The sequence below is a fragment of the Bradysia coprophila genome, unplaced genomic scaffold (assembly GCF_014529535.1).
Source record: "Bradysia coprophila strain Holo2 unplaced genomic scaffold, BU_Bcop_v1 contig_87, whole genome shotgun sequence".
Taxonomy (NCBI): domain Eukaryota; kingdom Metazoa; phylum Arthropoda; class Insecta; order Diptera; family Sciaridae; genus Bradysia; species Bradysia coprophila.
Genome location: NW_023504014.1, coordinates 1580168 through 1600431, shown reverse-complemented (window position 1 = coordinate 1600431; position 20264 = coordinate 1580168). Strand labels below are relative to the sequence as shown.

Genomic DNA, 20264 nt, shown 5'->3' with positions numbered 1-20264 from the left:
TTCGTGCCGCATATTAATCAGGAACTTAACTTAATAACCCTAAATTCGAAAAAATTTGACGAACATTTGGACGAGTTGACATATTCCACCAAGGATTGAATTATGATAATGACGAATGCCCATCTATTCAATTTGATATTCATTAATTTTCGACAGACTGTCGTACAAAACTGAACACAAAAACATTTTTCCCTCTCTCTCTCTCTCTCACACACACACTCGACTCCCCAAAGCAAGTTAATATGTTCACCTTCATAAAATACGTGATTTGTTACATAATTGCTAACGTAACCAAAAAGTTGAACGCAACAACATTTTCATGTAAAACATTTTCGAAAATCAGATCACGTAGCTACCTTAAAAAGGAAAGAAAATTTCTTATTCTGGAAATCCAAACAATTTTGTTTTGTGTTTTTTTGTGTATGCTTTTGAGAAATGATGCAATCTGGTTTCGCTAAACACTTTAATGTTGTTATGCCATCTAAAATTGAACAGCATATGCTCTATGGTAGCGTATACATGTTAATGAAAATATTGTAAAGGATTGTTTACCGATTGTTTATCGATTGTTTAAAAATTTTTCCATCCAGCACAAAATACAGGATGTTGTCATGCAATTTCCTATTATTATTTTAGCAATAAGCACAACATCGGCTAAGCTCTTCTGGGAATAAGATTGAGCGCAAAATATATACTTGAAAAGGGACGATAACATTGAAGATCGCTAATATTGTACCTTGTCAAGGAAAAGATGATGTCATAAGTTATTTATAAGTTTGCAAAAACTTGAACCCTCCATTCAACATCTTGTACATTTTTCGGTAGCTTTACGCATCGATTGCTTTCAAGTTGTATCTGAAAAGAATTGGATAAGTTTTCGTCAGTTTTATTTCATGAATATCAATTTTTGAAAGGTAAACTTCAGGACTTTTACTTTGTAATTGCGTCCTTTGTACGACGAGGAGTTAAGAGTGTTGTCGGGGAATGAACGTAAACTTTTACGATAGCAAAGATTTTCTCCGTTCGAGACGTGCGAGTAGCGAGATCCACTCCCTTGCTCATCATTATATTCATATCGCTATTTTCACCTAAAGGGATATGCGTGTCAATTTCGATGTCAATATGAATCTGCCGACATGTCGTCTCTTTAGATGTAAACGAATTGATAAGATCGTAGCTTGGTTTCTTTAGAATTTATGGAAATAGTGATTTTTAGGAGACGCGCAACCATGTTTTCTTTTGACAAATACATTTCATTTGGGTATAGAGTATAGAGGCAAGTTATACAGTGTTCAAAGAGCGTAAAAGAGAGAAAAATTAACTGGTTCCGTTGGGTGATACGTCAAAATTTGTATGTAAAAGTCCAGTTAACTAGGAAAAAACCAGTTAATTTAACTGAGCTCGATGGGTGAACACTCTTTTTGACATTCTCTTTGAACACTATATAATAAAGTGATCTGTGGTTCTCTCGCTCTCAACGTATCGTGTTGAAAGAGAAGCAAATACTTTGACAAGTACCCCAAGGCAAGTTATAATTAACTAGTCTTCGGTTTTCTCGCTCTGATCGTAACAGTCTATGTCAATCACAGTTCATCCTTTTAGAGAACCTCTACCCCTGTCACAGACTGTACACAATTAGCCATTTCTCAGAAACCCTCTGTCTATCGGCGTAGCATATCTACAAGATGTTCTTTCTCCACCTGTCACGAAACTCTCCACTATACAACCACACTTGCAATTGGAAATAGGGTAGAATCAGACAAAAATATGACACTCTGTGTTCAAACGTTCCATATTAGTCTGCTGCGTTTAGGAAAATCTGTTCATAAAATTAGTCCCTGCTTCCAATAAAAGTGAGTTTGTCGTCTTGAGTGTTTTTTAAGGGTCATACAATTAATGTGAATCGAAATATTGTTAATCTAGAATACCATTTTCCACAGCAACGATATCGAATATTCCGTAGACAAATTGATAAGATTTATCTGTCTCAATGTTTATACTGGTATCGAAGTTTCGGGACATTTTCTTTGTTAAACGACATGAATATGCCACAGTATATCGCCGTAAATGTCATTGCTTTCAGACAACATTTATTCGATCACAATTTTGACTTGAGTATTTCGTAGTTGGCGAAGAAAACCCGTTCTCTACTCCACTTTCTCCTCCTACATTTTATTTGTCTTTTATGTTACAACAATAAATTATTTTATGCATGAACGGTTCTCCAAACTCTGATGAATTCTCTTCAAACTCATTCGGTTTTTTATGTATCGAGTAATTGGTTCTTTCTCCCATATTCTTTCAACAACTTTAAGATAGAATTTATATCCTTTTTGCTTTTTCAATTGGATGAGAGAGGCAAATATATTTCAATTTGTCGAGAGAATTAAACAAATAAAATATTTTATTTTCTTGCAAAACGAGAAATTTAATTACTTGGGCATTCATTCATTTTAATAAAATAATTTGAACAAAATAGAAAAAAATAAGTTCCTTTCATAGCAGAGGGATAATAAATTGTGTATGCGAGCTCTGACTGAATTTATATTCAGAAAAATAATAATTAGATTCTTTGTGCGCTGCTCATTTGATGTAACAAAACTAAACTGAATTACAAATTGCAATGGTAAAATAGTAGTTGCGGTTTAACTATAAGGAAGAGGGACAAAGAATAGCGAATCTAGCAACCAAATAGATGTGAGAGAGCTATTCAACATAGTTTTCTATACCAAAAACGAATGCAACAGTACATCGTTGTGTCTCCTACAATTTCTATTCGAAAGGATAATGAACTTCAAGTACATAAAAGTATTTTTAATGCAACTGTGTGTCTGTACGTACTACCCACCCAATTTTCATTTTACAATGCACTTAAATGAGTTCAAACAGTTAATTAAAAGAAATTTGTCGTCAAAACAGTTTCATTAAGATGAAATTTATGAACTCTCCGGTTGTATTCTGTTGGATACTTTTAAACGTTGAGCTATATTCCATCTTAAAGTTGGTTGTCGACCTTATTTAGCTTTTCTGACTTTCCAGCTTTGATCTTATTGAAATAGGAATAAAATTATCTTAACCGAATGAATGGAATTGCCTTTGGAATTGACATGTAGATTACAGCGTAGTCAGTCAACATGTAGAATATAAAGAAATAAGGTGTGAATTTGACACAGAGATTTCTAGATAGAGTATTGATATATCCATTCATTACAACTGTCAAAGGAAAAATAATAAATTTTGACCCGACGGATTGTTTATTGAAATTGCCAACCAAATCACGCATGAAAAAGTTCAGTTTTCGTAGCACAGTTGCAGAAACTTTAACCCTTTACTTCATGAGTTTTTTTAGTGAACGAATAATTTTTTTGAGAAACAATCAAAGAAAACTTTGCTTTATAAATGATTGTGTCGAAAAAAAAATACTCAGAGAGAGTAGTAGAAAAAGAAGAAGAAGAAGACAAATTACCGATCCACGCTTGCACTAACAAAAACAATTCACTTCTCAAAATTCCGTACAGGAATAAACACCAGGGTTTTGAGGGTCAACACAAAGTATATTTTCTAATTTTTGTATATTTCGACAACAGATGTTTTAATAACAAATTTTTATAACTAACGCGTATTGAATATAAATTCATCGGGCCAAATGTGAGTTTTTTTTTTAACAATTATGGAATTCGTGGAAACAGTTTCTCTGCTTGTTGCAGCACAAAGCCAAATGACATTTAGAACATCGTACTGACGTGAGCCCTTTGCACTTGGGTTTTTTACATTGCACACGGTTATCGAACCACATCGGCCAGTGGTCAGTTTTGTCCATTCGAGTTTCTTTCGGCGGGATCGGCGAGCAGCTATGATGTTTTCGTTTTAGTGAGATTTGGCGTTCCAATTCGGTTGGAGGACGTCCAATTTTTCGAGCAACGTGATTTACTCTGCATAAAGTTACGCCCAACTTGAGACGAAAATCTGCCAATGATAACAGATGTTTTCGGTGTGTACTGCGATGAAAATTAACTCTTTTATATAGTATCCATGCGTTTGTAGTGGTTAAATCCAAGAGATGGTAATAGATTCTCATATACCATTTTTTGGAACGCATTTTAATTTTATTTCGTCCAATCATGCTATCGAGATAGTCCACTCCACCCATATAACTGTTGTATTGCTTTACGATGCTTGGACAATCAACAGTAATTTTCTTGCTTAGTTTTTTGTCGAAGCGGTCTACACTTTGCAACGGATTTGCGCCCACAAAATTTGAAATCAGATTAACGACCTTTGTATCTCGCCAGGTAACACAGACCATTTCAGTTTTATCTATTTCGGTAACCATTTCAAAAGACGAGCCACGACCAAGAGACATGATAACTTTATCTTCCGGCAATTTTGCATTGTGGAGCCGCTTTCGTCTCATTGTGCCCACAGCATGAATTCCTCTCTTCGATAGCTGGCCGATAAGTGGTAAGGTAGAAAAATAGTTATCGAAACATACAATATAATTTTGAAAGTCGGGTACGATTCTCAGCAGCCGAATAACGATATTTGCACTCGATCCCAGATCCATTTCATTAGCTAGTCTGAATCGAGCGTCATTCTCACAACCAGTAAAAATTTCGAAAGTGTAGCAGAATCCTGAATGACTTCCAGCAAGGACGTGCAGCTTGAATCCCCATTTATGAGGTTTATTGGGCAAATATTGCTTGATGATACTTTTGCATTTAGTTGAACATAATTGTTCATCGACAGAAAGATTTTTTTCCAATGGAACTGTTTGAAATCTTTTGATGAGTGCGTTGACGAGCGGACGAATTTTATAGATCCGATCGTGATTTACGTCACCTTTTGGGACCATATTCTCATTGTCATTGAAGTGCAATTGTTGTTTGATCTGCTCAAACTTATTAACGGACATTGTTTCCTTTATTAGTGCATTTCCTGTGATAGGTGCCCAGTAGCGACGCGTGTTAGACATTTGAATCACAGACATTAGTGAACATATACCAATAAATTGATCAAGCTCTGTTTTTGAAAGTTGCAACCGTTTTTCTGGCCAGTTTTGAGAACAATATCTGTTTGATTCGGTTATTATTAAATTGATGACATCTTCATTGAAAAAATATTTGAAGAATTCATATGGAGTCTCCAAACTCATAATGTCATCGGGTAAGGTGACATCACCCAGGAATTCTTTTTCATTTACTGGAAATGACTTTGCATAGCCAGAATACCAGAAAGGTTTTTCCTTATTTTTCTTTTTAGTTTTACATTTTAGATTTTTAGAAGAGACTTTCTTCGTACGTTTTGTTTTGACACTCTTTTTTTTCGGTGTATTTTCCTTCCTTTTCTTGTTACGGATTCGGTTAACGGTTGGTATGTAATCCAGATCATCGTCATCATCTTCATTTTCAAGAAACTCATCTTCGCTATCCCCCCAATTCTCAACAATTTTCTTTAGACGCGACTTGTTCAGACGCATTCTGAAAGTTTACGTTTACTTATAAGAGAGGCTCTCTCTGTCAAGAAATCAAAAAGGAGGGCCTACTATATGTGAATTGAACACTTTAAGCTGTAATATCAAATATGATATGCTATGAAATCAAGGGTTAATTTACCAGTCTTACGCTGCACGCTGTTATTTTGTTCCGCACGAAAATCTGTCGAGTCGAAATTTGATTATTTTTCTGTTGACAGTTGTTTTGACTAGATACACTCAATATACTTGAGTATATAAAGCCGAGGCTAGGAATACCATTAATGTTTATAAGTTGTAGTGCAATGGCTCAGTATATGTATCTCATTACTTACTTCCGTTCATCTATCCATTAAAAAACGATTGTTAAATGATATGATAAGCTAACATTAGTCAAATGTTTGACAAAACAAATGGAAGCCAAAAAATGGGTGAAATTTTCAATCCCAGGCGATCCTTAACATATTCAATGATTATATCGCGATACATACGAGCTAAGAAAATTTTCGTTTTTCATCGAAATGTTTTTTTCCGTTCAGCATAACACATTCCAAAACTTAATTTTAGTCGTCTTACCAAGAAAACCCATCCGTACCATTGTTGACATCGGTCGTTGTTTTTGTGGTGAAAACGAACGGAAAATTTAAGGACTTTGATAGGATCAAATAAAAATGTAAAGTTGGATTAAGTGAAATGCTCCGGCAAAAAAAAATACTTAAAGTTGTGGCGATTGCGTTTAGCTTGACATGGGAAGTTTTGATTCATATATTTATCTGTTGAATTTGCACAAATGAAATCATTGCAAAGGAAGAGGGACACTCTAATCAATTAATGTTTGTTGATTCATACATTTTTGAGAATTAGATTCCTTTGGAATCTTTTCAAGGTTCTTTGAGTGAGTTATGAAAGATTTGCCACTATTTGTATACAGAGAATAAGCGAGCCTTTTGAACTATATGAAAAACATTCAAAGTACCATATAATTTAATACCATATAATCAAGCATTAAAGCATGCTTAGCTTACGAGTTTTCCACTTGCATTGTGAAATGTTTACTGCAAATGGTTGAAATGATGTTCACATTTATCTTTACATAATGCTCGCAATTTAATATATCAGAAATTGAAAGACAGAATGGCACTACGTTCTGGCTTTGCGTGTACATTACATTTACTTCCTTGGTTCTACAAGCGATTTATAATCGTATTCAGGTCGCAAATATCATTTTCTTAGAACAGAGGTTCTATGAAGACTTTACAATCGTCCTTTCACGATGTTTATCATAAATGTAGAGTCAATTCATGGAAACGTTTTGCAGCGAAAAACATGAGCGAAGTTTTCTATGACTGTGAATGAGAGCTCTCTGAATCGTTCGTTTGATGATCGTCTCATTTTCATATCATTGCATTGCGTTTGTTTGTGTAAATTTGTATCGATGGATATAAATGCTTTTAGATGTATGACGGACTTATTTAGTCAAAGAATTTGTAAATTTGTTTACGTTTATGTCTGACATAGATAAGAGATGATTTTGTTTTTGTTTTTGATTCAACCCCTTTAATACAGAAAAGCTGTTTGTACAGTTTAAAGGACGAGTAGTTTAAGAGCAATTGACAATTTGCAAATTTGTAGCCTACATAGTAGTATCTGAACCAATTTTTTTTTTCGGAGAGTCCGGATTCTCTGCAGCTTCGTTGTTCCACGGAACTGAGTATGGGGTGTTGTGTCTGGCCTCACCCACTATCGTTGCACATATAAATGAACCCAGTACTTTTGTGCTGCAAGTCCACAGATGTCTTGGAAAAAAAGTTGGTGCCAAAATGCAGATTTTTTCCTTTTTTCTGAGGGCTCTACAGCTGGAACAGCATCTGGAACGGTACTACAGCAGCCATTTTTTATCTACTACTATTCTTTTACCTTATCAGCTACAACACCCCATACTCAGTTCCGTGGAACAACGAAGAAGCAGAGAATCCGAACTCTCCGAACATTCACTATAATTTTAGTCATAACTCTCGTGGATGTACTCGCACCAAGCAGTGCGTATACTCTACCTGTAGGTCTTTCCAAGGCCGACATTCGTACAAAATTACAACAATTTAAAATAATTTTTTCTTGAGTTATTGCCGAAAAACTGTTTTCGGTACCCTCTGGCATGTCTTCACTTTTGAGCTCTTTTCACAGAAAAAAATTTTTTTTTTAGAAAAAGTGAGAGAAACGTGTTTCCTAGAATTGAAAGACGAATCCAACGAGATATCACTCATTAAAATCGGAGATCGCTTGCTCCCAAAGTTAAAAAAATCACCTGAAGATTTGGCGATATGACTCTTGAATGAGTTACTTTTAAAGGAGAAATTGGTTTGTGGGTGATAACTTTTCCCACTTGGAGTAACCTTTGCAAATGTGTAAATTTATGTGTTTTGCAAAGGTTTATCCAAATGGGTTAAGTTACCGACCACAGACCAATTTTTCCCTTGAAAGTAACACATTTTTGTATGCTTTAATGGTTTTACTTTTTCAAAAAATGATTTTGATTCAGGAAAATGATCAAAAAAAGAATATTTTTGCGCACAAATGTAGGCTAAAAATTTTCCAAGGGGTGAGCGCTCTTAAAGGAAAAATTGGTTTGTTGGTTATAACTTTTCCCACTGGGAGTAACCTGTGCACATTACACAAATTTGTTCTGAATTAATAAAACAAATTGAAATTGAAATTTACGCAATCTGCAAATGTTTCTCCAAGTGGGATAAGTTACCACCCATGAAACTATTTTTCCTTTAAAAGTAGCACATTTTTGTGTACTTAAAATGTTTCACTTTTTCAAAACAAGATTTTGGTTCAAAGAAGTCATTGAAAACACGAATATTTTTCCGCCTAAATGTGGATTAAGAGTTGGAAAAAGGTCCATTGCCCTTAAAAGTGAAATGACATTACAACGTTAAACGGTGTGAGAAAATACAGAATTTTAAAATTTTCAACGTTTTTACAACCAACTTGTTCCACATGCGAAATGTCCACGTTACTATTTATATACCTATGCATCAGTGTGGTCTGTTTGACAATATTCAAACTGTAAATTTATATTTTGTAGTCGAATTGGGATAACGCATTCAAATAATTCCTCAAATGCATTTCTCGGTATGTACTAAACAGTAGATGCTATACAAAACATCTTTCGCAAATACGAATTATCAAGCTAATCTGTTGAAAGATTTCAGTAACTTTAATGGTGATGTAGGGTAAAACTACCACAACTGAGACCCTACTGAAATGGAGTTTTATACTACCGTTTTCTTTTGTTTATTTGAATGAAAAAAGGAAAAGGCTTGTATTATAGTCGCGACTCGGATTTGGTAGTTTTACCCTATATATATGACGAGTGTGCAACACGGCGCGGCGCATAAGTTCAGAAACTCACAACTTTGTCTTTTCATTTCCATAATTTATTTATTTGATTTCCTTGTCTTTATATTTATAATTTTTAACTTTCTAAAAACGAAACTTAAACAGTAACAAAAATTTTTAGCTATTTTGTAATTTATAATTATTTGTAATCTTTTCTTTATGTTTTTAATCATTTTATTTAATTTAGTTATGTAATCAGCTTTTGTTCGCTCATTTCAGAAGAGTTTTTTGTTTTTGTTTTTTTAAATAGATTTCTATATTTTATATAGAATTTAGGTGAAGGTTTTGTTTCAGAAAATATACAAATTCACTTTTAGAAACTTGTTTAGATAGGTTTAATGTAGGTACTCACTCATTCAAAACGAAGTTTTTTTTTATATAAACAAAATGGCTCCTCTCAGTTCTATAATAATAAATTTGGTTTTTGTTTCCATCAGCCAATCAAATCTTAAAAATTAATTTTTTCATTGTTATTTACACTCGTACTTATACATTTTAAATTTTTTTTCTTTTAATTTTATTTTTCGTCAGTAAACATTTAATTTATTTATTTTTTTCCTTATTATATTTCTCATATTTATTCATTTCTTTAAATTTTATTTTTTATTCAATTATTTAAAAGTTTTCATTTTCTGTAATTTTAAGTTTATCCGTACATTAAAGTATAAGATTGGTTTTAATTTTATTAAATTTTCAGTAGGTTTTCCCTTCTTTTTTTTCATTAGATGTAATAGCTCTTACCGTTGAAAAATTAAACTAATTAGGACAACAATTAGTATAAATATTGGACTTTTGGTATGTAAATTGTTTCCGCGTTGTATGGCTGCTGGTTCCTCACCTGGAATAGAGAAATGAGAATTCAGTGGCATTCATATAAAAGGTAAATAGTGTCGAAATTAAGGCTCGAAAGATTCAAATTTAATTCCTTAATCCCTGACGGAATTAAATTTTAATAAAAAAAGAAGATTAGGATCTATTTAATTCGAAAACGAAGACACTTACTCATTTATTTGACTTATCTAAAACTTAACTAAAATCAATTTGTCTCTACTGTAAAATAAAATCAAGATCTTGACAAAGAAAATCATTTCCACAGTTTATATTAGTCCAGATATATTTTGGTGGGAAAAATGACATTTTTATATCCCTTCGAATCGTAATCGAATACTCGAACCTAATACATTTGCATTTTACCTTTTTTCCTTATCTTCAGTTAGCTGAATTTCAAGTCAGAATTCCAAAAGATTCACTTATCAGTATTTCTTTGTATTGTATTGAGAATGGCGAGCGAAGCGAGCAAACTTTTTTTAATATGAGCAGGGCCTATTATGTAGAATTAAATTTGCAAAAATTCGCACAAAATTCTCCACAAATTTGCAAAAATTTTCAAAAAAAATAACTTCTACAGTCGAGGAAATTTAGATTTCGGGTTTTCCAAAGGTATTAATCTTATTTAACCCACACTTTATCCCACAACAATGGAATCCACAAATTTAAATTTAGTTAACACAACGGTCACAATGACGGCGCTGCAGTCACGATTTCAAAATGTGATATAGGGTGGCTAATTAAATTTTGGTTTTGGTTACATTTTCTCTTGGTTTTTAATTATTATATTAGGCTTCTTAATTAAGAGTAAATTTATGCAATATAAACCGTTTGAGTTTGAAAAAAGATGTTTTGTATCAGTGAACGATATAGGAAAGCGTTCAGTACGTCTCAACATACAAAAGAACGTAAAATATAATTGTACATTTAGCCACCCTACGTCCGTCATCGCTTCTATTGTCTTCAAAAACATATTGTGTGCTTGTCATGATATGTATCAGACGTTTGTTTATTTATGTGTCTCATCTAAAATGCTGGCCAGCAAAATTTTAATCATTAAATTCAACGGCAAAATTGATCTAAATGTTAAAATAATTGTGAATAATAGTGAATAGTGAATAATAGTGCCTCTTAAGAGGCATAATTGTTCCTCCTCAGACACACTCCAACATGATTCTTCTTAACAATTGATACTTGTTCCATCCAACGATCACAACTCAAAACAACTAGGAAATTCGGAAAAGCGCAATAATTTAAATTTGAACACACAAAATTTTGACTAAAATATGTAGATTTTCTGTTACTTATTTACTGAAACCAACTTCTACAATGTATGCACTGGTAATCAGCGTATAATAAAGGCTGAAATCGTTTAAATTATCAAAAATTTATTTTATTATTTAGATCAAAAATTTGGCTGCCCATATGTCCCCTTCACTGAAAGTAGCATTTTAATCGAAATGACATCATTTTTGAAATCATTTTTCGGAAATGATTCGATTTAGTGTGACGCCATTTTATTATATTTTGATAATGCTTAAACCTATTGCAGTTTGTTTTTTAACATTTGTGAAATTTAAAGATTTATTTTAAAAATTTGTGACCGCAATTCTAACCGAATCAGTGGCAGCTTTTCATATAATACGCTCTTGTGTTGTGATATTTTTGGTGTTGTCAGGAAAGTGAGCAGTTTTGTGAAAATTTTAACTCAAAACAGAGATACTTTAATTTCATTACTTTATTAAAATTTTATTAATTTCTGGAAAATGTAAGACCGCAATTCCAACGGCGAAAGTCCATATTACCTTTCTGAAGCATATTCGAATCATTTTATATGACTTCCTAAGAGATACATCGACAGTTTTCGGGTCGTTTTTTCGGGTTTTGTGGTAGGAAAAAGTGCCGATGCCTCTTAATGTGGTTTTGTTTTCTCTTCATAAAGGAATTTGCATCAGTTCGATGTAAAGTGCGGAGCACCATTAGAAAAAAAACTTGTCGCTGAAGAATGATCAAAAAGTTGCTGGACGCAATAGCTTCAACTAATGCTTTGCAGGATATAGAATCAAAATTAGAGAAACACCAAGAGCCGTCCATTTGAAATCTTCATCATCATCGTTTCAACTAAAGGTTTTTGTTAACGAAACGGAAGTTCGCTCGCAGATTTGGATCGGAACATCTCATTCGTTTTCGCTAAAGCTCGTAGCCGTCATTAATCATGATTCCCATGAAGAATCGCCAAAAATAAAAAATTGGCAAGGGATGAAGAAACGCCAGCAAAAACAAAGAATGATAACTTTGTCTTTGTTGCGTTTCTTCACACTTTGGCGATTCTTCGTGGTGATTAAACAAATCCTTTGAAATTTATCCTTTTACGAAATTTATCTAAAAGGCGTTATTTGTTCGAAGCTAGTGAATCTATCCTTTTATAAAAGTTACGAAATGCTGCCTGGTTCGATCCTAAGGAAACTCTTATTTTACGTCAGGTAACGGCATCTTGTTCGATCCTAGGGAATTCATACTTTAACGAAAGATCCCGAGGACACTATCATTTTACGAAAGATAATGTAGAGACATTTCAAAAACGTATTTTTACACTTTGGCGTTTCCTCACACTCTGGCGATTTTTCTCTTCTTCTCTTCACACTCTATCGATTTTTCTTGGCAATTCATCATTATGGTTGATTTGTTAAATCAACAAGAAAAATCGCCATAATGTGAAGAAAAACCAAGAAATATCGCCAAAGAGTAAAGAAACTCCAAGGATCATAGAGAATTGAAAATTTGTCTTTATGGCGTTTCTTCACACTTCTGAGACTTTTCTTGATGATTTAACAAATCAACTAAATATGATGAATTGTCAAGAAAAATCGCCAAAGTGTGAAGAAACTCCAAAATATGACAAATCGCCAAATAATACAATATTGTCGATTTGACTATAACTTTTATTTAGAAAAAGATTGTACGGGACAGTATGTACTGCATATCCTATAATTCCTCTCTCTTGTGTTTATCTGTGTTCTACGAAGCCAAAATATAATTTCGGACTACAAGTAAACCGTCTCGACTGCCCAGTAGTTATTTTCCTAAGTTCCTAATGAGTGCAAAAAGGCTATTTCAACATTAGTTAGGAAAGCACAATTTTTATGTGAATGTTTCTGAGGTTTTCCATCTTAATATTTTCATGAAGTTACAAATAATCCACAGAAAATTTTATTACCCTAGAACGAGGTCGGAAATACATCAAATAAATCAAATAGAAAACAGACTTGGAAATTGTTATTTTGTCTAAAAGTTGATATTAAAATTCTTTGGAAATCGTAAATCGCATAATTGCATGAGCAGGCATCTCAGGATTATAAATCAGGAACTTTGAAGTTCGTCATATATTCATATTCTTATCTTATTCCTGACCAGATTCTGTTTTCATGATTGAGCTCAATCATGAGCTTCACTTATACAAAGAGTTGAATTTATTTCCTATGCCAAATTGTAATTTGGCGAAAAAGAATGTTCCGAATCTGCGTTTCGTTTAAAAAAAAAGCCTTTAGTTGAAATGATGATTGTGAAGATTTCAAATGGACGGCTCTTGGTGTTTCTCTAATTTTTATTCTATATCCTGCAAAGCATTAATTGTAGCTACTGCGTCCAGCAACTTTTTGATCATTCTTCAGCGACAAGTTTTTTTTCTAATGGTGCTCCGCACTTTACATCGAACTGATGCAAATTCCTTTATGAAGAGAAAACAAAACCACATTAACTTCACTATTATTCACAATTATTTTAACATTTAGATCAATTTTGCTGTTGAATTTAATGATCAAAATTTTGCTGGCCAGCATTTTAGATAAGACACATAAATAAACAAACGTCTGATACATATCATGACAAGCACACAATAGGGCAATTCCCGACCCGAGTTTAATTTTTTATACTGGAGTATAAAAGTTTAGAGTTGAAGATTTTGACATTATCGTATAAATGTGATGATTGTTGACTGAAAAATAATTACCTTTTTAGTCGACGGATTTTGATCAGTTAGTTGGCCACTGTGTAGCAAATGATGTCAGCATTCCGGTAAACTAATTAGTTTTTCAATTGGACAAATACCTTGTGAGCGATAAGGCTTTGAAATCATGAGGTGATCAATATGTAAATTCCGTTTTTCCAAACTCTTATCGCTCGCAAGATAGTTGTCCAATTGAAAAACTAATTAGTTAACCGGACTCCTGAGATCATTTGCTACACACAGACAGTTTGTTTGCCAAAATTCATGGACTAAAAAGGTAATTATTTTTCAGTCAACAATCATCAAATTTATGCGATAATGTCAAAATCTTAAACTTTAAACTTTTATACTCGAGTATAAAAAATTAAACTCGGGTCGGGAATTGCCCTAATATGTTTTTGAAGACAATAGAAGCGATGACGGACGTAGGGTGGCTAAATGTACAATTATATTTTACGTTCTTTTGTATGTTGAGACGTACTGAACGCTTTCCTATATCGTTCACTGACACAAAACATCTTTTTTCAAACTCAAACGGTTTATATTGCATAAAGGTACTCTTAATTTAGAAGCCTGATGTAATAATTAAAAACCAAGAGAAAATGTAGCTAAAACCAAAATTTAGTTTATCCACCCTATATCACATTTTGAAATCGTGACTGCAGCGCCGTCATTGCGACCGCTGAGTTAACTAAATTTAAATTTGTGGATTCCATTGTTGTGGGATAAAGTATGGGTTAAATAAGATTAATACCTTTGGAAAACCCGAAAACTAAATTTCTTCGACTGTACACACCTTCAAAGTCAAATTAATTGCTTTATTCACCTTAAATTGTACTAAAACATACAAAAGAACGCAAAGACTTGCAAAATGTGCTGAAAATGAAGCGTAAATTTGTGCAAATTTTTGTGAATTTCTGTGAATTTTTGCAAATTAATTCTACATAATAGGCCCTGAATATGAGTCTGAAGACAGTAATGAAAATAAACTTTGAAAATTTCCTGAACCTGTTACAGACGGTAAGCACATCAAAAGTTTTACTATCTGATCTATTACTTCATTTGATCAAAGATTTTCAGATATTCATTTCAGAAATCTTTTACTTCATTTGTATTGAACATACTTTTTGCTATATAAGACCTCATTAGGTACAGCTTGTCGTTTATTATTGCTGTCGTTGTCGATATCAGATGAAAGCCGTCTGTAACAGATAAGAGCATCTTTATTGGATGCTTCATTGCTATATCTTCAAAGGTTGGAAATAACAAAAGAAAAGTTCCAGTTGTTTATTTGTGATTTTCCATAATATACGCGTGATAGTCGCACACAATAAAGTGTCCATTCCACTCAACAAAAAGTACTCAGTGAGAGAGCCGTGAGAGAGCAAGCTGTCAAATAAACAAAGAAAAAATTGAAAAAAAATCAATTTTGTCTCTCACACGGAGTACGTTTTTGGTAAGAGGAAACTAAGCATAACACAATTATACAGATTCATCTATCCGTTCTTCAAATATTGACAGATTTGGAAGAAGGATAAAGAAGAATACAAAAACGAGTAATTGTATGACTGAGTTTCTTCATATCTCGCGTATATTATGCAAAATTACATTTAAACAACTTAAACGATTCCTTTGTTATGTCCAGCGTTTGAAGATAGAGCAATGAAGCAACCAATAAAGATGCTCTACAAGTATAAAATTTCGTCAAGGTTTTCCTGTGAATTGTCAACTATTGGCTCACCAGAATTAAAGAAAAAGCCGTGTCGTGAAATTTTTTGCTTATAACATCGCAAGACTAGATTTAACGAGGTACGTTTGGCCACTGTTTCGATCTGTGAGAAATTTAAATATGTCTTTCGACATGTTGCATTAATATGCAGTTCAAAAATACCATTTCTCATCAGGCCATGGCGACGGTTTAACGGTTTCTGATTCTCAAAATCAGTTTTCAAGTTAGGTTCAGTGGTAAACTTTTCGCTCCTTCTCATCTTAAAAATTAAGATTCCACTGGAAGTCGTATATTCGATCGAAATACCCAGTGCTCTACCGTGGAGTCCACGGAGTGCTGCACTCCGAGTGCACATTAAAACTGTTTCGATCAACATTATTCAAACTTATGCTCTAAAAGGCTTCAGAAGTTTTCTCCTATAACAACAAAAGAGAAAGAAATTTTTATTCTTCTCAATTTCACCATTTTTACGCGCTGTAGTTCCAAAAAACGAATACATTCCTTTGAAAGCAGTTTATTTTTCATGTGAGTGAATCGACGGATGAACAGCATAAACTTTTCCAATGTACCTAGACGCAATATGATACGAACAAACGGGGAAAAAAATCAATTCGATAAAGCGAAGCGATTTTTTTTTTTGATCTGTTTGAAGTGTTCGATTTTTTTTAAATATCTCTTTTTGCTTCTCACACGACTGAGCGAACCACTTTCGTTTGTCACTTTGTTGACATCATCTCGTTACAAATCAGATTTTACTTGCTGTATCATGGCATGCCATTTATATTCAATCTTCAAAATATATCACAATAGTCTGCAAACTTTTCACATTCAATCCTCTTACCCGCCTCAGCAAAACTTTGAAAGAAAACTCCCTTTCCACGTCACACATTTTCACACATTCTCAGAAATAAGTGTCAAACAAGCATTTTTCATGCACTTATCCAGCCTCATTTTGACCAGCTAGATGATATAAACCTTTTCAAGTGCCATCATTTAAAGTTTTCTGAAATATTTGCCTCGTGAGACATGCACAGCCACACGCATATATAAAACCGTTTCCATATTCGCTTAGGAAATCGTTTATGGAAAACTTAAAAATCGTAAGAAAAATCAAACTTTTATGACGAAACTTTTCCGAATATTTTATCTATATCTTAAGGCTGAGGCGCTATGAACAAAGTTTAACTTTGTTCAGTTTTGTTGAGTCTTGTGAAATCAATTTAATTTAACCGACAAAATCGAATTGATATGGTGATAGATCTCAACTTGTTAAAGGCAAAACGAACATTCGTCCTACGCCAGGAAAGATTAAATTGAACTTCTCTTTAAGAGGCATCGATGCTTGGACAAGTTTGTAGCCAACATTTGTGTGTTTCGTATTTTATTTTCGATTACATCTTTTCATCAGAATCTTTTTTTTGAAAAATGTAACGACCAAGAACGTATCAGCTTTCAATAAAAATTAGATTTGGTTGTAGTTGTTTGACCAGCTCTGAGAAAAGTAAGCAGTTTAAGAGGAATCTACACATGGCTAAACTGTTGCCGACATTTGGGGGCAAAATTATTACCATTTAAAAAAGTACGACCATCATTTGGTGCTATAATGAGTTAGCTTCCAGTAAAATATTGAAACTGCTAATAGGCCACACAGAAAAACAAGAATAGACCGGCTGAAGCTTGGTGAGGTCTTTTTTCATTTTTTTTCAATTTCTGTTTACTACTAGCTTGATACTCATTCAAGTACCACTTTGGTATTCAACTACCAAATTTTGGAATTATGAATAGGCAAGCAAGCCGATTAATTTCATCAGTCGGTGTGCAGCTCTCAAACAGTAAACATATCTACAACATCCGTATTAGTAAACTACCATGTTGGTAGTCAACTACCACTTTGGTAGTCAACTACCACTTTGGTAGTCAGTCAACTACCACTTTGGTAGTCAGTCAACTACCACTTTGGTAGTCAGTCAACTACCACTTTGGTAGTCAGTCAACTACCACTTTGGTAGTCAGTCAACTACCACTTTGGTAGTCAGTCAACTACCACTTTGGTAGTCAGTCAACTACCACTTTGGTAGTCAGTCAACTACCACTTTGGTAGTCAGTCAACTACCACTTTGGTAGTCAGTCAACTACCACTTTGGTAGTCAGTCAACTACCACTTTGGTAGTCAGTCAACTACCACTTTGGTAGTCAGTCAACTACCACTTTGGTAGTCAGTCAACTACCACTTTGGTAGTCAGTCAACTACCACTTTGGTAGTCAGTCAACTACCACTTTGGTAGTCAACTACCACTTTGGTAGTCAACTACCAAATACTCGATTTATAAATAGACCAGCAGGCCGAATAATTTCGTCAGTCGGTGTGCGTCTATCGAGTAAGAAACATCTTTGCTGCTATATAGTTTGGGGGTCTAACTACCAACAACTACCAAATTGCAATGTCTGCTATGAGCGATTGGTTACCAGATAATAAATAATAATTGATTTGCCTGGTGTTGGTTTGCTCATAGTAGCATTGCAATTTACCACCGAGGTAGTCAACTACCAAATATTTGAGTTATAAAAAGGCAAGCAGGCAGAGTAATTTCGTCAGTCGGTGTGCGTCTCTCGAGTAAGAAACATCTTTGCTGCTAAATATTTTGGGGGTCCAACTACCAACAACTACCAAACTTTCAAATTGCAATGTCTGCTATGAGCGATTGGTTACCAGATAACAAATAATAATAATTGATTTGCCTGGTGTTGGTTTGTTCATAGTAGCATTGCAATTCTAACTTTTATCAATCACATTTTATTTGTGACACAGACGGACAGACGGACGGACGGACGGACAGACGGACGGACAGACGAAGTGCCCACAATAGGTCTTTTTTTCCTATGGAAAAAAGACCTAATGAGCTGTGTATAGCCGGTGCTATTTGTTCTGGATATTTTCTGGAGAAAGAAAAAACATGAGGGTTTGAGGCTCCACTTCACCGATAACCATGCCGATAATGGATTTTGTAATCTCAATTCATAGAAAAGACTCAAAGACATACACAAAGAGGAATACGACAGATGTTTTACCAAAGTAAGAAATTATTGTTTTTGAACGTCACCGTTTCCATCTTCCAAGAATATCCAATTTCTAGATGATATCCTTTTTAGTCAATGAAATAGACAAAACAATTCGAAAATTGTTTGAATCTTTCGTTCTTTTGTTTGTTGCATCAATAATACAAAAAAAAAAAACAAAACAAAAATTGATAGCAGTAAATAAAACCTTTATTCCATATCAAATGTACAACTTTACGTAGCCGTACATCAAATTTCAGATATTACATATCGATGTTTGTGTGTATATACGTACGAATACTTCCACATGAGCATGAACAAGTATTACATTTCCAATTTCAAGTTTCGAATTTCAATAGAAAATACCTTTTGCTCTTTAGTTTTCGTTTCAAATATTTTTCAATCAACAGCATCTTGAAAATATCTACATTCTCGATCTTCTTCAACGGAATATTTATTTCATGAATTTTTATTTCCAGCAACTTTCCAGTAGAGATAGGTTACATTGAAGAAAAAAAAGAAGGAAATTGTTTATAATGTCAGGTAAACGCTGACAAACGTTTGTTTCCGCTGAAATATTGGGTTGGTTTTAAAGTTCAACCAATGTGTCTGCTGTACCTATAAATGCGATTGTATCTATTGATATTTACAATACCTCACTTGTCCTCATTTCAAAATTGAAAATATTTATTGACATAACTTTAAGGCGCTTTTATGATTCTTATTTCTGTTATGAAATGGCCGTTGTGCAATTTCACCTGATCCACTCATAGAACTCTTAGAACCTCACTATCACTATTTCACTACGTGTTTATACGGATTTAGCACTACTCGTCAAGACACGTATCAGACAGTACAGTTGGATGAGTAGATCAGCTGAAAACAGCAAATGTGATTGTGGTTAATGGCGATGGCCCTCTGCAAATATAGACCCGTTTAGGAGGAAAAACATTTGTTTTTTGATGATTTCTCTGAATCAAAATCTTCCTTTTAAAGGAAAAATTGATTTGTGAGTCATAACTTAACCCATTTGGACATACTTGTGCAGATAATATAAATTTACTCAACCTGCAAATGTTTCTCCGAGTGGGATGAGTTATCATGGACAAACCAATTTTTCCTTTAAAAGTAACCCATTTTTGCGTGCTTTAATGGTGTTACTTTAAAAAAAAAAGATTTTGTTTCAGAATCATCAAAAAACGTATATTTTCCGCCTAAATGTAGGCTAAACAAATTTGCAAAAGAAAGAAAACTGAATCGTTGATGGATTTTGATAATCGTATTGCAATTGCAAACCTTTCAGAACTCTGAGAACACACAAAGAAAGTCAACCTCATTGTAAATAATCAAGGAGGTGCGGGAAAGTATGAAAATATACAGTTTTTATTGCTTTCTAATAGCTACTGCAGGGAGCCCACTCCTCCTTGATTCCTTAAATCTCCTTGATTTTCAAAAATCCTCCTGAAACCTCCTTAATCTCATCAAACTCCTTATTTTTAGTTTCACTTTAGTTAAAACATCTAACATTTTAATTCTGACTATGGAACCATATATATTCAAAACCAAAAAAGCTCATGAAACCTAAATAATTCAACAAATGAGATCGATAGAGCTAAAAGGTACTTGCAAAACCCTATTGCTTCAATTGTTCTTTTCATCGATTGTGTTGATGCTGCTGGCAACTTAATCATTTATTGTCAATCAATTGTTAACTTTCGTCTAGTGTGTATCGTGTTTGAGAAAAGTTTGGCCATCTGGTTATAAGTTAG

At 33.7% G+C, this 20264-nt stretch overlaps 1 protein-coding gene across 1 annotated transcript in view; it reads right to left on the bottom strand.

Moving 5' to 3' along the window:
- Positions 1 to 9593: 9593 nt before the first annotated feature.
- LOC119084638 (neurotrimin-like) overlaps positions 9594 to 20264 on the bottom strand; it is a 187926-nt gene continuing 177255 nt past the window's right edge. The window contains exon 10 of the mRNA XM_037194706.1: positions 9594 to 9713. Within this exon, the coding sequence (XP_037050601.1) occupies positions 9613 to 9713 (101 nt within the window). The 3' untranslated portion in view covers positions 9594 to 9612. The remainder of the gene's footprint in view (positions 9714 to 20264) is intronic.